Source organism: Genypterus blacodes, unplaced genomic scaffold (genome assembly GCF_046128005.1).
Source record: "Genypterus blacodes isolate CSIRO-AG114 ecotype Tasmania unplaced genomic scaffold, CSIRO-AGI_Gbla_v1 ptg000105l_1, whole genome shotgun sequence".
Classification (NCBI taxonomy): Eukaryota; Metazoa; Chordata; class Actinopteri; order Ophidiiformes; family Ophidiidae; genus Genypterus; species Genypterus blacodes.
Genome location: NW_027466909.1, coordinates 3,083,399 through 3,101,388, shown reverse-complemented (window position 1 = coordinate 3,101,388; position 17,990 = coordinate 3,083,399). Strand labels below are relative to the sequence as shown.

Here is a 17,990-nt window from a genome sequence, read left to right as displayed (position 1 = left end):
ACACGCCGGCAATAGCTGAAATTTGGGGAGGGGGGGATCTGTTTGACACACAGCGCGGTTCACATTGATACGGAGGAGGTAGGAGGAGGAGGAGGAGGAGGAGAGGGGGAGGAGGAGGAGGAGGAGGAGGAGGAGGAGGAAGGAGCCTCATCGATTGAGCAACAGGGAGGGAAAGAGCGATCCGCACTCACTGCTGCAGCGCTCACATCTCTGCGTGAGAGAAGTGAAAGTGCGGCAGCTGGTGGGTGGACGGATGCGCACAGGCTGCCGTGGCCGCTCTATCACATCGGCGATCGCTCTGTATACGCACAGGGACGCGTCTCTATCTCTGTAGTCCGGAGAGGTTGAGCTCAGCGCAGCGGTCCGGTCCGGTCCGTTTGTTTGCGCGCTTTGGCGGTGAAGCAAATTAGGAGCCAAAGGCATAAAAGGTAGGAATTGTTCCAGATCATCAGAGCGGAGTATGAATATGAGGGGGAAACAGAGAGCACACTGTTTCCATGCTCTAATTATAGAGCTCTGCATACAGTGTGTGACAGCAGCAGAGTCACACACCTGCTTATTTACTGTCATCTGTTAAAAATAGCTACTGAGGTCAAAGTTCAGATTCAAAGTTCTGCCACAGTGTCCAGATGCGTCAAACTTCGATTTTAAGCAAAAATGATGTAAAAAAGAGGAAAAACAGATACATCTTAAAAGTTGTTTTGATGTGAAGTTGTGTACAATGTGCAGTTTGGTGTGTGTGTGTGTGTGTGTGGTTGTGTGTATTACAAACCTGTTCTTCCACTTTACATTCACGTCATGGCTCAAATGTTTGTGTCATCTGATGTTAACATGCAGTCTGTATCTTCACACTGTGTAGACAAGTCCACCACCCAGCCGCTCTTCATCATTTTCACTTCTCCCTTCGCACTCTAAATCTTCTCTCTTACGGTGCGTCCAACCGTTGCAAACTATTTTCCTTTTTTTAAATCAGTTTTGTGCTGCAGAGGAAGTGTTGTTGTTTTAGTTGAGAGTTTATGTCAGGTCTCAGAGATTAGATCCAATCCAAACATCCTGATTTAGGATCAGATTGCGCCACTTCCCCGTCTCTACACAGGCAAAACCAAACAGTTTGGACTTATTTCTGGTGATTTCTTGCAGATGTAGGCTATAGAGTCAAAGGTGGGGCCAACCTAATGACCCAGATTACGCAACACAATCTCTAATCTGCTCCCGGGGGAAATGAAGGATGCTGGATTAAGAGAGGGAGTTAGTAAGAAAACAGACCGGAGCCGTCAAAGAAAGATGAAATGTTTCACGGTGCTTTTTGCAGCTGGAGTGTAACAAAGAAGCAGAAGTGTCAGAACTATCAATGAGAAATGTCAACATTAGTGTTTCTGTGTCAAAAGGCAACGTTATTTCGGGATTTATGGGTTAAACACGCCTTTGTCTCGCAGCTCGCATTCTTGACAAACATAATCCTGAGAAGAATGGAGTGCTGCTCAGTCTAAAGCCTTCAAAAACACTAGTGTGTGTGTGTGTGTGTGTCCTCTGATGGCCTTTAAAGAGGTTCAAAGAATTTTCAGAAATGTGTTGTATCCTGAAATGTCCTGTATGTGTGTGTGTGTGTGTGTGTGTGTTACCCAGCTTGAGGAGCCTTTGAATGACTGGTTTTTGATTTGAAAGTGTTTTATGCGATAAGCCGCTCAGTCTGTTTCAAGGGTTTCATGTTTCTTTTTAGGCTGTTAGACTTACTAGCAGAAACAATGAGCCTCATGTTTCCCCTTCAATCCATCCCCCCATCTATTTTCAGCAGAAGCTATAACACAAAACAAGATAAATGCTGCTCCACAGTAGAACAGAAGCAACTAAATGTGGTGGAAAGATGATTCTGCAGCTCTGCGAGGCTGTAAACGCTCATTCCAGCCCAGAAAACAAAAATGTAGCGACAGGCATTGCTATTTTTAGACCCAGGAGGTAAAACTGTCACTGTCGCTGAGAACGGCCAGTAATTATCAGGATTCCGCCTCTGAGGACTTGGATTGAGGAGAAGGATTCACCCTCTGGGGACTATGTATGATTACTGTGAAAGTGTATGTGTGTATGTATGTGTGTGTGTGTCATCCCTCAGCAAAGTGTCTCTCTCTCTTCCAGTTGACGGGGGGCAACATGAAGTCAGATCTGGAGGCTCCTGTGACTCCATCATTGGACGGATCGGCAATCCGGTGCAGAGACGTGTGCCGGAACTACGGCAAGCTGAAGGTCCTCAACAGCCTGGACCTAACGGTGCCGCAGGGACACATGTGAGTGTGACGCAATCATGTAACAGCAACGTCTCTCAACTCCTTTTGGTTTGATTGACGGCATCTAATCGTCAAGAGTGTGTTCCTCCTCTGTGTTTGTCATGTACCACTGACCGATCGGTGGGTCATCTTCACCGTAATTATCTTCTGTAATTATGTGAAAGGTGATGACCTGATCACCCAGAGAACCATCTAACACCATGTCACCTCTCATCCGTCTTCATTCTGTCACAGTAGAGTGATTTTAAGTGTATGTGTGTGTTTTGGAGTGACAGCAGAAGTAGATGTCCCATGTAGATGTCCCGCTGCAGGTCGTCCTAAAAACATAAAACACATTGACACAGTTACTGTCTCTGTTGTCTCTTACCTCAGTCAGATTGCTGCACGTGAGGTTGATACACACGTAATTTACACACGTAATTTACACACGTAATTTACACACTCCTTTGAAGTAAAGGAGATGAATGAGCAGGGGAACTTATCTTCTCTCTATCAGCAGAGAACTATAACCAGCTTTATGTTTTATCTGCTGTAGTCATCTCTTATCTCTAAATGTTTACATTGTCGTTACGCATCTCAACTATTTCGAATAGGAAGTTCCGTGCATGCCTGACTCTACCTGCTAACATGCTCCGCTAGTTTTCCCCTGAATGACTGACAGTCCCCAATGTAAACAGTCTCATCTGCAGTATAATTGGACCAGCTGTTGCTCTTGGTTCTCTGTTGCAGCTACGGCTTATTGGGCCCCAGCGGATGTGGCAAGACCACTTTGCTGAAATGCATCGTGGGGACTCTGAAGATCTCCCGCGGTCACATCAGCGTGTTGGGGAAGCCGCCCGGATTTCCAGGCCACGAAGTTCCAGGGAGGATGGTCGGATACATGCCACAAGTAAGACAACTGCATCTTTATTCATACGCAAGCGTTCCACATGTTTGTAATTCTCGGCCCGGTGTTCATACATGCGAGAAGAACGCAGAACAATAACAACTTGCCTTGCTCAGGGGTTTCTTGCCGGCGCCGTACACGGTGACCTGTTCCCGCGGGTGTGTCTCATTACTGTAAAGTTGGATATCAGATGAGGCCGCGTCTCGCATCACATTCACCCCAGTAAGAAGCGAGGCATGAACCAGAGAAGAAGAAGTATCCTGTAACGTGACGCAGTGCTGAACCTGGCCTGCTGTCATCCGATACCTCAGCCAGTCAGAATCATGCCTCTGCTCTCATTTACATTACTCCTCTATTTACATTTTTACAGTACTTGAAACTAAAATTAGGAGTTTCAGTGTTGTGTCGTTTCTTTTCCCATAACTTTAATTCCACAGTTTCTTCTCCAATCCTTTGTTGTCTGAAGGATTTTTGAGGCATAATCAGCTTAGGCACGTTACCCCTCACAGACCAAAGGCCCAAGTCGGGCAAATGAGTATTTAGGTGCGAATGCATGCTGATAACGTGCAATAAAACACATCCCTGTCTTTTATTGTGATTGAAAGCGTCCTCATACTAACCACTAACCATTATGTAGCTATTAACCCTATTTAGATCAATACCTCAAGATCAAAATCAAGAATTCAGACTTTCCTAGATGTTATGATGAACTAATCATCTTGTGGGCTACTTTAGAGTTAAGTGATGTGCGATTAAACACCAATAGCTTAACACCAACAGGTCATAAGTCTGTGCTTATTGGATGCAGAACGTTTCATGCAGCTCCACATCAGCTGAATATTTGCTCATTATAAAGTTGCTTATCCTCCATCCTACCTCCCCCTTCACCTCTTTGCACACTCCTGGCCGTAGTCTCTCCCGGTACGAGGAGAGAGTGAGCAGAGAGAAACCCGTTTTTTCGTTGTGCACAGGATCTGGCGTTGTACAACGAGTTCACCATCAGCGACACCCTGACCTTCTTCGGTCGCATCCACGGCCTGACAGCCAAGGACACCCAGGAGCGCATGAGGTTCCTCGTGGAGTTCTTGGATCTGCCTCAGAAGAGCAGCCTGGTCCGAAATCTCAGGTAACGAGGCGTAAAGGTGAAGCCCCACATCTTTACAAAGAGTCTGTTCTGATATGTTTAGGGTGTTAATTGTACGGAATGTTAATTGTTCCATGTGCTTGCTGGCGACTGCAGGCCAGCTGACCTCAAACACAACAGATTCCTCTCTGTCGTCTCCTCACTTGTAACCTGAGGGTCTCACAGGGGGAACTGTGCGCCTCCTCGACTCATCCTGTGTTTTTTTGCTACTTCTTTCCTTGTTTTCTCTTAATTTTACTTTTTGTTATTGCTCTATTATCTCTATTTTCTCAGTTAATCATTGGCTCAATCTGTTCGTATAGTGTAATAGTGTGTAAAAGTGTCTCCCTGTGTTGTCAGGCTAGTTCGTCATGCAGGTTTTGTCCCCTCACCTCAATTGGCTGAGTGCCAGATATAGAGGAACCGCATACACAACTGTTAGAAATGTAGAAAAACAACTTCTGTGTTTTGTTTCCCTTTTTGTGTCTACAGCGGCGGTCAGAGGCGCAGGGTGTCTCTTGGCGCCGCTCTGCTTCAGAACCCGCAGCTGCTCATCCTGGATGAGCCCACAGTGGGTGTGGACCCTGTGCTCAGGTCAAAGTACGTACACACACGCACACACACATGTTGGTGGCTTTCTGGTCATCCCTCTCTTGGTCGAAGGGTCAAGCTTCTCTATTTGGTTTGATTTCTCCTTGTTTCTGTTCCAGGATCTGGCAGCACCTGGTGGAGATCGTGAAGACGGGCAAAGTCTCTGTCATCATCACCACACACTACATAGAGGAGGCCCGGCAAGCCAACGTGGTGAGATCATTCGTATGCATGGACTCACAAACACAAGCAAACACACACAGCCCACAGCAGAAACACACATCACGTCCATATTCCTGCTCCTCTTCATCAAGGGGGAACAATGGGTCTGTTTATATCCTCTCCTCTCTGCCAACGCAACAGATCAACAATATTCTCTATTAGTTTTGACAGAAGAAACAAAGGTCTCTTTCATAGAGTTTAATGAGAAGTTTGTGGTCATTCTCCAGTTTAACCTTTAGAATGTTGATTTACATTACATTACATTTTGAAAGGAGTATGAAGTTGCGATGCTCGTCAATTTGTATGCTAAAATGTTATTTAAATGAGTTGTGTAGTAAAAGGGCAGCGTTCAGTACTGCAGCTCTGTAACTGTGCACATTTACATTTAATCCTGCAGTATGTTGCTCAGCATGAATCCACTCATTCCACAGACATTAATGTTCTTTCAGCACTAATCCTCTTTGTCCTCCGTAAAGCCTAAAGCTTTACAGTTTGTAGATTATGCCTCCAAAAGCCACATTTGCCTTTCGGTTGTTAGAATACCGAGCAAGTCATGTGGGGAATGTGCTGAGGTCAGCTAAACTCACTTAAGTACAAATGCCCTGAGATGCTTGTTTCACTTCTCTATTGTTTTTGTGAGGCTTTAAGGAAAAACATCCACTCTCCCTTAAGTGATCGTCCCACCTGACATAAGGCCGATTAAAGTCTTGTCAACTTGTAATGTTATCCAGGGTTGTTGTGGAGAGCTAAAATGAAGCTGACTTCACTATAAGGAGAGGTCAAGGGGCTCACATTGGCTATAAATCGACAATTATGTTAAGATGTAATAGATATTTTGTTTAAACTTAGACCTTTAGACACAAACATGGCCAGAAATCGGACAATTTGAGAGCATTTCAAGGGCCTCATTAGTTGTTAGTGCGATTACAGGCAAAAATCCGATTAAGCCGTACACACGCACAGACTCTGTTCTCTGACTGTACGTGACACGTGGTGTAATCACATTAGGAGGCGACAACTTACTTTCAAATAATTTATATTGTACACATGACATCTGAAAAGGCAGATTTGTTTGCTTAAATGTTCACAGGAAGTAACCCCCCCCCCACTTGTGATGTCATAATCAGATTGTACAGCGATCCACCTAATTGTAAATAATCTAATCATGTTGCTGTCTCCAACGTTTCATTAAAATGTGTCTGTTACTTCTGGAGACATCCTGGTGACAAACAGATAAACAAACAGCAACACTGAAAACAATCACACTTTGATGGAAATGACGATAAATCTTGAATTCCGAACATCTAATGTGTCTAATTCTACATAACTCTGTCATTTCTCTAGGTTGGCCTTATGAGGAATGGCCGTTTGTTGGCAGAGGGCCCACCAGAAGCTGTCATGAAGCAGCACAATGCTTCTGTGAGTACCACCTGGACACCCCAGGGTGCTGGTCGGCGGGACGGTGGAGAGTTTTGCTAGTGACTGTAACTTTAAACTGAACCTGTGCTGCAGACTCTGGAGTGCGCCTTCCTGCAGCTGTGCCAGACATCCGACCGTGGGAGCTCCAACCGGGGCTGCAGTCTGCAGGGCGGCGTGGTGGAGACCAGCCAGCCGTTTGATTGTGGGCGAGATGAGAGTCGGCCCATTCTGGGACTTGGAGAGAAACTTTCAGAAGAAGTTCCTAAGTATTCAGGTAAACGTACCCGTAAATGAAACGTAGTGAGATGAAAATGTTGTTCCAAAACTCAGGATTGAAGTGTTGACTTGATTGTGTGTGTGTGTGTGTGTGTGTGTGTGTGTGTGTGTGTGTGTGTGTGTGTAGCGGACTGGAAGGTACGAGCCAGACACTTGTTGCCGAAATGGCGGAACATCTCGGCCCTGATGATCAAAACCTTGGTGCGGATGAAGAGAATGCCCGGGTGAGGATGATGATGTGATTATTGACTTAATGATGATGAAGAACAAAATACCAGAGAACTCAAATACTTCCTCCAAACCCCCTAAAAGCACTTTAATTGAAATTTGTTACTGAACATTTAGATGCCAAGTTGTTGATCCTTTTTAGAATTCTGGTCAGTCGATGTCAAATCAATAATTAATAAGTGAATAATGTTGTTTGTATCTGCAGCTCTTTGTGTTTCCAGTTCCTCCTGCCGGTCATCCAGATCGCCCTGATCTGCCTCTGCATCGGAGGAGATCCAAAAGAGATCCATGTTGCCGTGGTGAACAACGAGACCTCGTCCTCTTCCTACAGCAAATCCCTGCTCTCCTTCCTGGACAACGCCAGTGTGCACCAGGTATGCAGCCGCTCCTACAGGCCTCCAAAGGCCTCCGAAAGCCTGTTAGCACCGGAGTTCTAAAAGTGCTCTGTGTGTTGGCGTGTGAAAAGAGGAAATACCAGGCTAAATTTAATCTTATTTACCAAACTGCTTTAATTTCTGCTCAAGGCAGCCCTGTGTGTGTGTGTGTGTGTGTGTGTGTGTGTGTGTGTGTGTGTGTTAAAAGGGAACTTCTGCTACTTTTCACATCACACGAAGTTCAAGGGATACATTTCTAAAAGATTTACAAACATTTTCCCAGCACTATACTGTAAGTCTAATAGCATTGATACATTTCGCTATGGAGCTGCCACACGACAAACATGTGACACCAAAACACTCACACGCACACTTGGTTTCTGTCCAGCATATCCTGATTTTTGCAGCCACTCATTTACTTCTTCAGTCGCAGAGGGAGTGATGCAAACATGTGCATTTGCTTCCCTTCAATTTGGCATTCAAATGATCTCAGCTACGGCTGTGCTCGTTTACATCTTCAGTAAATACACACGCTATGGCACAAACATCTTCCCTGATCATAGTTTTGTTGTAAAACTCTACCCAAGAATTGTCGACTCTCTAACTAATGTGCCCGTGAGCGAGTCATAGATCCCGTGACACAGTAAACACAAGTTCTTTATCCACCCACAGGTGCACTTAACCCATAACGAAGCCTTTGATGGGATCTATAATGGAGAGTACTGGGGCATCATTGGCTTCGGACAGAACTTCACCAGCTACCTGACCAAGAGGTGAGACATGAATTAGTATTTAAAGCAGGTTTTGATTCTGTAGATAGACAGAAAGCGTAGAAAAATAATAAACAAGACAGGGAAATGTTCAGAAAAGCACAGGGACGTTTCTCTAAACAAGTGGAGAAGTCTGACAGAGACACATGTGTAGAGGTCTGGAGCAGGGAAATGACTTACAGGCACAGAATTGTTTATGTAAGATCTCTCACCAGTGCATGTCAGTGAAGTGACATGTGAGACAGTTTAAACGTCTCCACTTTGATTGACATGTTTTGGCCTTTGTGGATACATTTTAAACAAACACAACATTTGGTGTTTCCTCATTCGGGCTAACTTCCTGTTTTGTCTAGGCTCAGATCTCGGGTTTTTCTTTTCCTAGTTAGTTGTGCGTGGGAGTGTGTGTGTGTGTATCAAAGGGATTCTAGTTAAAACCCATCAAAGACTTCATCAACAAGCCGACAGTATTCTACCCATAGAGAAGCCAAAAGCACAGGGACATGTGATCATCACAGACTCACTACCTGCTCCGCACATGCAAACACATAAACAACAAGCCATCACATGATCACCACATGTGAGGATGAGCCAATCCAGAAGGGTTAAAGGGCATTAGATTGGAATTTTGATTTGACATGTGAGTCACGGCCTCTTTGTGTTGTTTCGGTGGTAGACAGTCTTGTCCTTCCTGTCCCCAGCTCATCTGGGCGGCTCAGGGCTTAGTGGCAACCAGTGATACACTCATCACGTACGGATCACGTGAAGGTTTGGCAGGTGAGCGTCTGCTCATAATAACAAACCTGAGTGAGTCATGTGATACCTGCTGGGTGTCAACACAAGGTTATGGAGATTCTGGCCAGATTCCCTTTGTGTGTTCAATTATGTGATTACACACTGCCAACCATTCAGCTCAAGTCATTTACTTTGTGCAAAGAATGATGGGAAATGTGTTAATGCAAACCATCTCTGTGATGCAAACTGATTTGAGACATTCAAACCTTCAAGGCAACAAGTTTGTCCTCATCATCATCAATAACTGCCATTAATGTTACATTTAACAGAGGTATGATAGATACACCGGAAACAGCTTGCATTTACATCTTCACCCTATCTCCCCTCTTTTTGTCACATTTTGACCGATTATGTTCCTGATTTTGCAGGATGATCCAGCGGCAGGTTGCCAGAGAGGTGGTGGACGGAGGCTCCATGCACGTCTGGCTGGACCTCACAAGTAAGATCCAAACTATACTATGTTTTTACTAAATCATGCAACGTTTAGCCCATGTACTGTACTCAGTACCTTCAAAAACAAAATGACATCTTCAAATGTTATCAGCTACAGTACTGTGATGTAATACTTTATGATTTGTCCAGATCAACAAATCGCCGTCATGCTGCAGAAGAAACTACATGATGCTTTTCAGGTATAAATATGCTTTTAGCAGATATGGATTTTAAAGTGTTGTTTTATGTGTGACACTTTAATGTATAAGTGCAATTCTTTTCTCTATCCACAGGCCTTTGTTGATAATAAGTTGGGTAGTATGTCCTACCTGGTCTCCTTACCTATAAAGGTAAACATACTGAGTATTCTGAGGGATTATAAAGAGATACAATGTACAGTTTAGTGAAATCGAATCCCTGTTTGTGCTGTTGCCAGTTTGAGGAGCCGATCTACGGAAGCCAGAAGACGGACTTCACTACGTTTGTGACGCCAGGAGCCGTGCTGAGGTCAGAACCAAACATCACACTCCAGGATTGGACCACAAACATCACACACAAGCGTGTTTACCAAGCATGTTCTAAATCTGATTACTAATCTGATCACTTAAACAAAAATGAGAATCCAAAATAAGGATTAAGAGATTGACGACACAATGATGAAATATTTATTAGGTGGGTTTTATTGTTGTTGTATTTTTTAAAGTAGCTCTCTCTCTCTCTCTCTCCCTCCTTCCTTCAGTATCACCTTCTACTTGGCTGTGGGTCTGACAGCCCTCTCCTTTGTCCTGGAGAGGAAGGAGGGGCTTTTGGACAGATGCTGGGTCGCAGGTGAGAGGTCAAAGTTCACATAGCTCCCTTAAAAAAAAATGTTACAGAAGTGGATAGCAAATCATTTATGAATGTTCATGTATTTGTGGGTTCTCAAAGAGAAATTTAGCAACACAAGCTGCACTTTGACATGTCACCAGTAGGGGGAGTACCCGGATCACAATAGAATATCAAGTTAAAATTTGACATCATGGAGAAACAGAATCACAGTTGTTCCCTTACGGAGATGATTGATTATGGATATATCAGATTAAACCATGTTTTATGCGTTAGAGTGGATCAATGAATTGCATTTTATTCCAATTGAAATTGAAAGAGCCTCGTTTTGTGGTGAAATGTCAACTTCATATCCCTGAAGAGCTGCTGGACTGAGCTTCTGACTGAATGTAACCTGAAAGTAAAATACTCTCTCTCTCTCTCTCCCCCCCCCTCCCCTCTCTCCCTCCCAGGTGTGAGCTCTCTGGAGACGATGCTGGCTCACCTCTTCTCTCAGCTGTTTGTCATCAGTGTTCAGATTGTCCTGATTCTCGCCTTCATCCTGCTCGTCTTCAAGGTTTGACTCCCCGACACCCGGCAGGCTTCCCTCTCCCCACACACACTTCTGTCACACAAACACGGATACTTTTTAGTACATGAGGGTCAAAGTCTGACTAAGAATTAAAAACACCCTTTATCTCAGCAGTTATTCATTTATCAAGCACACACAGAAACAGCAGCGTCACAATTGGCACAACACCAATGAGAAACATGGGGATTCTGTTCATTGATTTTCAGTAGGTAATAGGCTTGGATCAATAGAGGGAGACAGTGCTCAAACCACAAGGAGGTGTGTGTGTGTGTGTTTGTGTGAGAGCGAGAGAGAGAGAGAGAGACGGAGAGACTCTATTTGTGTTTCAGGCCCAGTGGCACATGCTTTTGTGTATTGGGTGTGTGTGTCAGCGTGTGCGCGTGTGTGTGTCTGCGCACATGTGTGCATGTGTGTGTTAATTAAGGTGCTGAAGTCCAAAGAGACCACCACTCCATAAATCACTTCCTGAGTTGGTTGTATCCAAGGATCACTGTGAGATCACCACGACAACAGCCTGTGATTGCTGTGGCAACTGAGCGGTCATGTGGCCTCTCAGCGCAGGTCTAATTTTGCACGTTGTTAGGGGAAACAGATAGTGTCTTAACACACTGAGGGCAAGTGAGAGCACACACACAAACACACACACACACACACCCCAGGGACTGTTACTTATGGCTGCATATTTTGTCTATTTGAGTTTTGGCTGCAATCTACTGAAGACGTGAACTTGTGCAGTATTTCTCAGTGCAGATCACCAGGGAGCCTTTCTGTCCCTGCAGTCTGTGACTCTGTTGACCTTTTTCTTCCTCTGTTTTTCTTGATATCATCTCCTCTGAACAATAAGTCCCAACTGACCTCCTTCCACCCCAAATGACACACATTTAGGACAGGAAGTCACAGCAACTACATCCTGTTGGAAACTTGAGACAGAGGCAAATGTGTGACTCTTGTGACAAACCTGATATTTTCCAATAGAATTACAGAATATTTTTAATCATATTGAATATCTCCTCACATCCAGCACATTTGAAAAACAGGCACTGCAAAGTTTCACTAATTTTCTTCTTCTGACACTTTACAGCTGCTGCTACTGGCGATGACATCTGCCTAAAAATGGAATGAACTATAACGGCGTCTCATCCTCACCCGTCTCTTTCTGCAGATTCCTAACGAAGGCTCCTTGGTGCTGGTGATCATTCTGATCGTGCTGCAGGGCATCACCGGCATCTCCTTTGGCCTCGTCATCTCAGCCGCCATCGATGACGAGCAGAACGCCAACCAAGCTGCCCTGGGCGTCTTCTACCCAAACCTCATGATCAGTGGTAAGTGTGTGTGTGTGTGTCTCTATGTACTCACTCATAGGCTGCATGTCTTTTGCAGTAAAGAGTCTTTTCTATTCCAGCTTGTGTCACACTGATGTCGTGCTTCTGTGGCTGCTAACAGGCCTCTAACACGAAGCTCCATGATGTGGCACAGCTGAGTTTACTTATGTAGATCAGGTGGCAAGTTTAGTGCCTGGTTTTGGCATGAAATGGTGCTGTTGTGTTTTTTTGCTGGCTTAGACCACTTCTTTTATGATAAACCACATGCACAACAAAAGGGCAAATTTGTGGCTTTTGTTGGCGCCACCAAAACAGCTGAGGATAAGTACAAAAGAATTTTGAGAATGACACTGATTCCCTCTAATGGTTGTTTGACACTGTAGCTCTTACAGATGTCATGTCGTCAAGTCGAAATGCCACCACAGGTAGAAATGTGACTCTTGCGGGTGGAAACATGAATGTTGTGGGTAGAAATGTGTCTGCAGAGGGGAGAAACACTGACAATCACTGTTTTTCTTTTGCTCCTCTGCCAATTCTTTGTCAATTGTCACAAACTTGTATATGCAGACGTGCACATGTGCTTTACTGGCTCCCAAAGTTGAGTGTGTTGTTCATTCATCAAAAAGTGCTGTATCTCATGAATTGATTTGGTCTTAGTAACCAAACTTGATGCACATGTGAACTCAACACTTCTGCAAAAAAATATAACTTGCATTGACCTGTTGGTGGCGCACAACATTAACATTTTGGCAATAACCTGACAAAAGTTAGTCGGGCGTAAGTGGAGGACGACTCGGCCTCGGCGGAGGTGTGTCTCTCTCTGAACGCCCTCTAGCTCTTTTTGCTGTTCTTGTCACTTTCCTTTCCTGTCACCTGCTGTGGACGATCTGATCTAAAAATAAGCGGTGATCACAGAATGTTACAGTCAAGAGAAGCCAATGTGAGCACACAGTCAACGTATCAGTGCTGTGACACAGGACCTGCACGAGTCTCAGACGTCCTCTGTGTCCCTGCAGGTATAATCTGGCCCGTGGAGTGTATCCCCTATCCCCTCCGCTACCTCAGCCTGGCGCTGCCTCAGACGTACGCCTCTGAGGCGCTCCGCTGTATCATGTACAGAGGTAAAGTATACAAACAGGTTACACAACACTCATTAGTTTCAAGGCGTAATCAGCCGCCGCGGCTCATCCGGCTTGGCGTCCCACATTAACCGAGCCGTGAATGCGTGCGTGTACACATGACAGGACATTGTCACGTTATACGCTGCACCCCCAGTGTCTCAGACAGGGGGTCTAAATCATTCAACAGGCCTGGTTCCAGTGTAATTCCACTTAGTAGATTGAGATTCTCTTTTTTTTCTCCCTTCCTCTCTTGACCTCGGCTTTTCTAAACAATGAGGGCTCGCGCTCGTTCCAAGTTACATGATACAGGCTCGAGACAGGAAGTTAGAAGATTTATTTCCCGCTGAAAACCTTATCTGAGCCACAGTGTAAGACGGGACAGAGGCAGAGGTCAGCAGAACGGCTTATTATGGAGAAATATGGCACACACAAGCACACACAGATCAACACCCAAGGCCCAATCGTAATGCATTATATATATTATATATGAAAAGATCCATTAAACTCCTTTACGTTCGTCTTTGCTCCTTCTTAACTGACTCACTAACACTAACTACAGTGAAAATGACTCTGTGTAACTTGTGATTCCACAGGCTGGGGTCTGTCTCGAATGATGGTGTGGCGAGGCTTCGCGGTCACCATCGGATGGAACACCTTCTTCCTCATCTTGGCCACCGTCATCCTCAAGCTGAGGACGTGAGCGCCTCGTCCTCGGAGAGCGACCAGTTAATCCAGGGAGCAGAGCGGCTGTCAGGTGAAGCCACGTAGGAGAGGAGCTTAGGCCTCATCTCTGTGGCTGAACACAGAGCCGGAGAGGGGAAGGGGGGAGGGCTAGTGTGTGTGTGTGTGTGTCTGTGTGTGTACACGCTGTAGTATTCCCCAACCGGCTGCCATGATCCTGCAACAGTTGTGTGTGTGACCTCTTCAAGTGTGGGTGAACATTGTACAACATGTTGCACATCAAAGTACACACAATGAAACACACACAAGGCACGGTATAGGAATATCTTTGGGGAAACAAATTAGAATTTTTGTGATATAATCCATTAATCTTGAATAATGATGAGTTTCTAATTTTTGTTTAACTTCTATCTGCTGTTTATTGAAACTATTGACCACCAGAATGAGCCGAGCACCAACTCAGGGTCACTTTATGTTTCTGTTCCCCTTCAGATTCAACTCTGATTAAAGGGGATTTTTGATACAATTTTAAAGGAAAAATAGTAAATACACTGTTATGATGTGTTGGTAACATTGGTAAAATCTTCTATGTTGTCTATGTTATATTAGGATTATACCTAAACTGCATTAGAAACAGCTGTATGGTACTAAGTTAACCCTTCATCTATCTAAACCTGTAAACTTGCTTGTGGGAACCCAGGATGTGTTGTTACTGTGCCAAACACTATGTACCAATCAAAACATTACCGGAAACCTTCACGTCTTCTGGCTTCCCACAATAATGTAGTTAGCATCCTTTTCAGTCGCTTCTCATGTGTGTGACAGGAAGCGGTGACCATGCTAGCGTGCGTTACCAGGTGCTCAACTGTGAACCCTCATTTCAGAAGCCAGTCGTTTCTTAGTTACACTCGATGGTTACATAACTTGTGTTTTCGTGCGTGCGTGGGAGAAAATGTGATTTTGATATTGGTGATGGGGTTGCACAACGCCTCGATTACGCCGGATTCTGAACTGCCCTAAGAATGGAGTCATTTTTTTTTTTTTGGCTACTTTGGTCCCCCCACCCCCCATTGCTGATTCCACTTTGCTGGACAGAGTGGAGACTCTCAGAAAGACTCGGTTCAGATTGTATTCTGCTCTGTCAGCCGTCCGCAATGCACACAAACAGTTTTATTTTTACAGAAATGTTTAAAATAGCTTGTACTTTGAGATTTGTATTCCGCCTACGACGCTCTCACCAACAATAGGGCAAATCAAAGCACAGGAATGACGCAGATTTAGATTAAATTTGTCATGGAGGGAATGTCTCTGCGGGATGTTGTGACATCTGCACTTTGGAAAAGGAAGAAGAATACAAATAGAATCCATAAAATTGGAATATTTGGATGTGGTTCAGCTTCCGTAGATGCTGGGTTGTGGCTGACGATTGGCACGATGATGAAAGTTTAGGCCATAAGATGAAAAAGCCTGTTTAAGCCAATCACGTCGCCGTTTACCTCTTATTCTATTTAACTTGATAATTGATAATCATAAGTGGGAAAAGTCCAAATGAGATTAATTTTTGCTTTTTGAATTTGAGCACTCATAGATTTTATTTAGTGGTATGGTGCAATTTTTAAATATTTTACACATTTTCCAATTTGCACAATTAACAACAAATGTAGCACACTTTTAAATCAAAGCCACTAAGAAATTATAGCTCATATAAATCTATGAAGACAGACATCAGATGGGGCTTGTATGTCCAGGCTTTGATTGACACATAACAGATCCTGACAGGTCTTCTGATGCACTTGTTTTCTAATCTGTCCTTTCTAATTTGTCCTTTTTTTCTCATTCATCATGGTAACTAACTTATTGCATTCTACTCTAGCACTAGTTATGCTCTTAGCTGTTGGTTTTGGAAGGAAATGCGCTTACGATTTCCTGTGACCTGAAGTTCTTTTATCTACCTTTGTTGAACGCACTTATTGGAAGTCGCTTTGGATAAAAGCGTCTGCTAAATGACTGTAATGTAATGTAATGTAATGTAATGTAATGTAATGACAGGCCCGTAGTGTCTGAAAAGGCCTCCGACCACAGAACACACAACACACAAAGATCGGGAAATGTTTACACACATGCAGAAACACGTTCAATAATTCAGTACGGACATTCAGTCCAGCTCAGATGTGCAACTAAACACATATACCAGCATGTGTTGTGTGTGTTTACGTGTGTGTTATGTGCGGGTAATGCCAGTAATACTCATGTCATGTAGAATTTATGTTTCCATTTAGAGGATGAATAATGAATCAAGATGACATTAGTGCTGATTACTGTAGGTGGGATTACGTCATGGTCCATAATGATGTATGTAACGTGTGTAAGGATACGTTTTCGGGGAGGAAATTCCCTTTATCTGTTGCTGTTGTTGCTCTGTGTTCATTTATCAGTGTTCCTGCAGCCCATGTTGAGGGTCATTTATTATCTGTGTGGGAGAAATATGGATTGAAGTCCTGAATACAAGCTGCGTTGGCGTACCACGTACTCACAGAGAGAACTTTCCCTCATGTCCACATGATGCCAACATGCTCCTAAGTAGAATCACATTTTTCAAAGCTGCTGAACCCTATTGTTGTGTTTTTGCCAAACTGTGTGCGTAGCTCACATTCATATTTTCACAGTGACCCAAGGTTGGAAGATAAATCCCACATGTGCCTCACTCAACTTCCAACACACAGTAGTGTCTCTATTCTACCTACTATTGAAAAATATGGCATAGGAAGATTCACTATTAACCCTTCAAAATCCAGTACATTTAGCTGAATACCAACCAACCACTTTCTAAACGCACATATTTACCTTCTATAAATGGCAGATTTCTCATTTTGGACAACAAACTCCTCCTGTGTATTTGCAGGAACATGGAGAACATTTACATAGACTGTAGTAATCCTCCTGTTGAAGACAATATTAAGCCGATTATACCGGCTGCCATTCCAATCCTTCTGTTTACACGCTGCAGAGCCTGATTACTGACTGACTGAAGACGCCCCTTCTCATACTACGTCCTGGCAAGTTTCTGTAACAACCTAACCATTGTTCACCCATATCAGTATCTTTCTGCAAATCGTGGAAAAAAAGAACAATTTCTCTTTATATGTGAGCGTATTCACACAAGCTGGTCCATCATGTGTGTGGTAAAATGCCTTAAAATGACACTTTGTCGTCGTTTAATAAGGTGTATACATCCTCAATAAAAACAGATGCAATTGAAATATTGTTTATGTCCTCATTCAGTTGCTTTGTCTATGGCTTGATTGACATTGAGGTAAAGAAAGTTATGTTGGGCTTTGTGTGAATATGCAGTGTTATGAAGGTTACCAGGATGTACTCTACTCGATCTACTTGGCTCCAAACGGCAAACTACCTCCTCTGTGTCTCCCCGTCCTGTATCGTGGCAATGTATGCGCTGTGAGAGCAGATGTGCTTTGATGAAGTACGATTCATGAATTTTAAGACAATAAACCTACTGAGAAATCTGTTCTTCGTCCTGTTTGTGTAGCATTCGGGAGCGGTGCCAGGTACAAAACCCCCACAATTCCTGTGACTTGGAAAAACGCTCCAAGGCAATAGAAGACAGATTTATTTGATTACATCATCCTCCCTTGCATCACTGTGTTGCTTGTCGCCATGGTGATGATGACCCTATTGCCTTAGGTCGTGGCAGTGAGATCCTCACCTCACTCTTTGACTGTTTGAACCATGTGTGTGTGTATTTCAATGGGTTTGTGTGTCTTTTGTGTGTCTTTCTATGGTTGATTGTCAGCACATCTTTGAATTTTTTGAGTACAGTGTGTGTGTGGGTTTGTTTGTGTTATTGTGTGTATGATCTCATTTTTTGAGTATCTGTGTATGTAACTGCCCTGGGTGCATTCTTTGTGTGCATGTGTGTCCAAACTAGAAACTAGGCACAGTGTCTGTTTGTGTGTGCATGTACATGGGAGTGTCCTTTATAAATGCAACTGTGTGTGTGGGTGTGGGTGTGGGTGTGTGTGTGTGTGTGTGTGTCTCAGATACCTTTGAATCCTGT

General features: G+C 43.9%; 1 protein-coding gene across 2 annotated transcripts; it reads left to right on the top strand.

Annotated features, from left to right (window-relative positions):
- Nucleotides 1–269: 269 nt before the first annotated feature.
- abch1 (ATP-binding cassette, sub-family H, member 1) lies at nt 270–17,437 on the top strand. 2 transcript variants are annotated; one of them, XM_076160411.1, is made up of 20 exons: nt 270–428; nt 2,134–2,282; nt 3,012–3,171; nt 4,140–4,294; nt 4,784–4,891; nt 5,002–5,095; nt 6,449–6,523; nt 6,617–6,797; nt 6,927–7,023; nt 7,233–7,401; nt 8,074–8,174; nt 9,332–9,402; nt 9,546–9,595; nt 9,689–9,745; nt 9,832–9,902; nt 10,135–10,223; nt 10,673–10,776; nt 11,954–12,113; nt 13,130–13,234; nt 13,828–17,437. In XM_076160411.1, the coding sequence occupies exons 2-20, from the start codon at nt 2,149–2,151 to the stop codon at nt 13,932–13,934; spliced, it is 2,088 nt and encodes a 695-aa protein (XP_076016526.1). In that variant the 5' UTR covers nt 270–428; nt 2,134–2,148; the 3' UTR covers nt 13,935–17,437. The 2 variants fall into 2 exon arrangements, with proteins under 2 accessions (XP_076016526.1, XP_076016527.1); XM_076160412.1 differs by lacking the exons at nt 270–428; nt 2,134–2,282 and having other exon boundaries at nt 3,086–3,171; nt 4,081–4,294.
- Nucleotides 17,438–17,990: the final 553 nt, after the last annotated feature.

What these genes read in the sequence shown, in the direction of transcription:
- abch1 (XM_076160411.1), top strand. Translation starts at nt 2,149, where the DNA reads ATGAAGTCAGATCTGGAGGCTCCTGTGACTCCATCATTGGACGGATCG. An exon ending in TCATCCTGCTCGTCTTCAAG is followed by an intron (nt 10,777 to 11,953) that starts GTTTGACTCCCC and finishes CTCTTTCTGCAG; the next exon opens with ATTCCTAACGAAGGCTCCTT. An exon ending in CCCAAACCTCATGATCAGTG is followed by an intron (nt 12,114 to 13,129) that starts GTAAGTGTGTGT and finishes GTGTCCCTGCAG; the next exon opens with GTATAATCTGGCCCGTGGAG.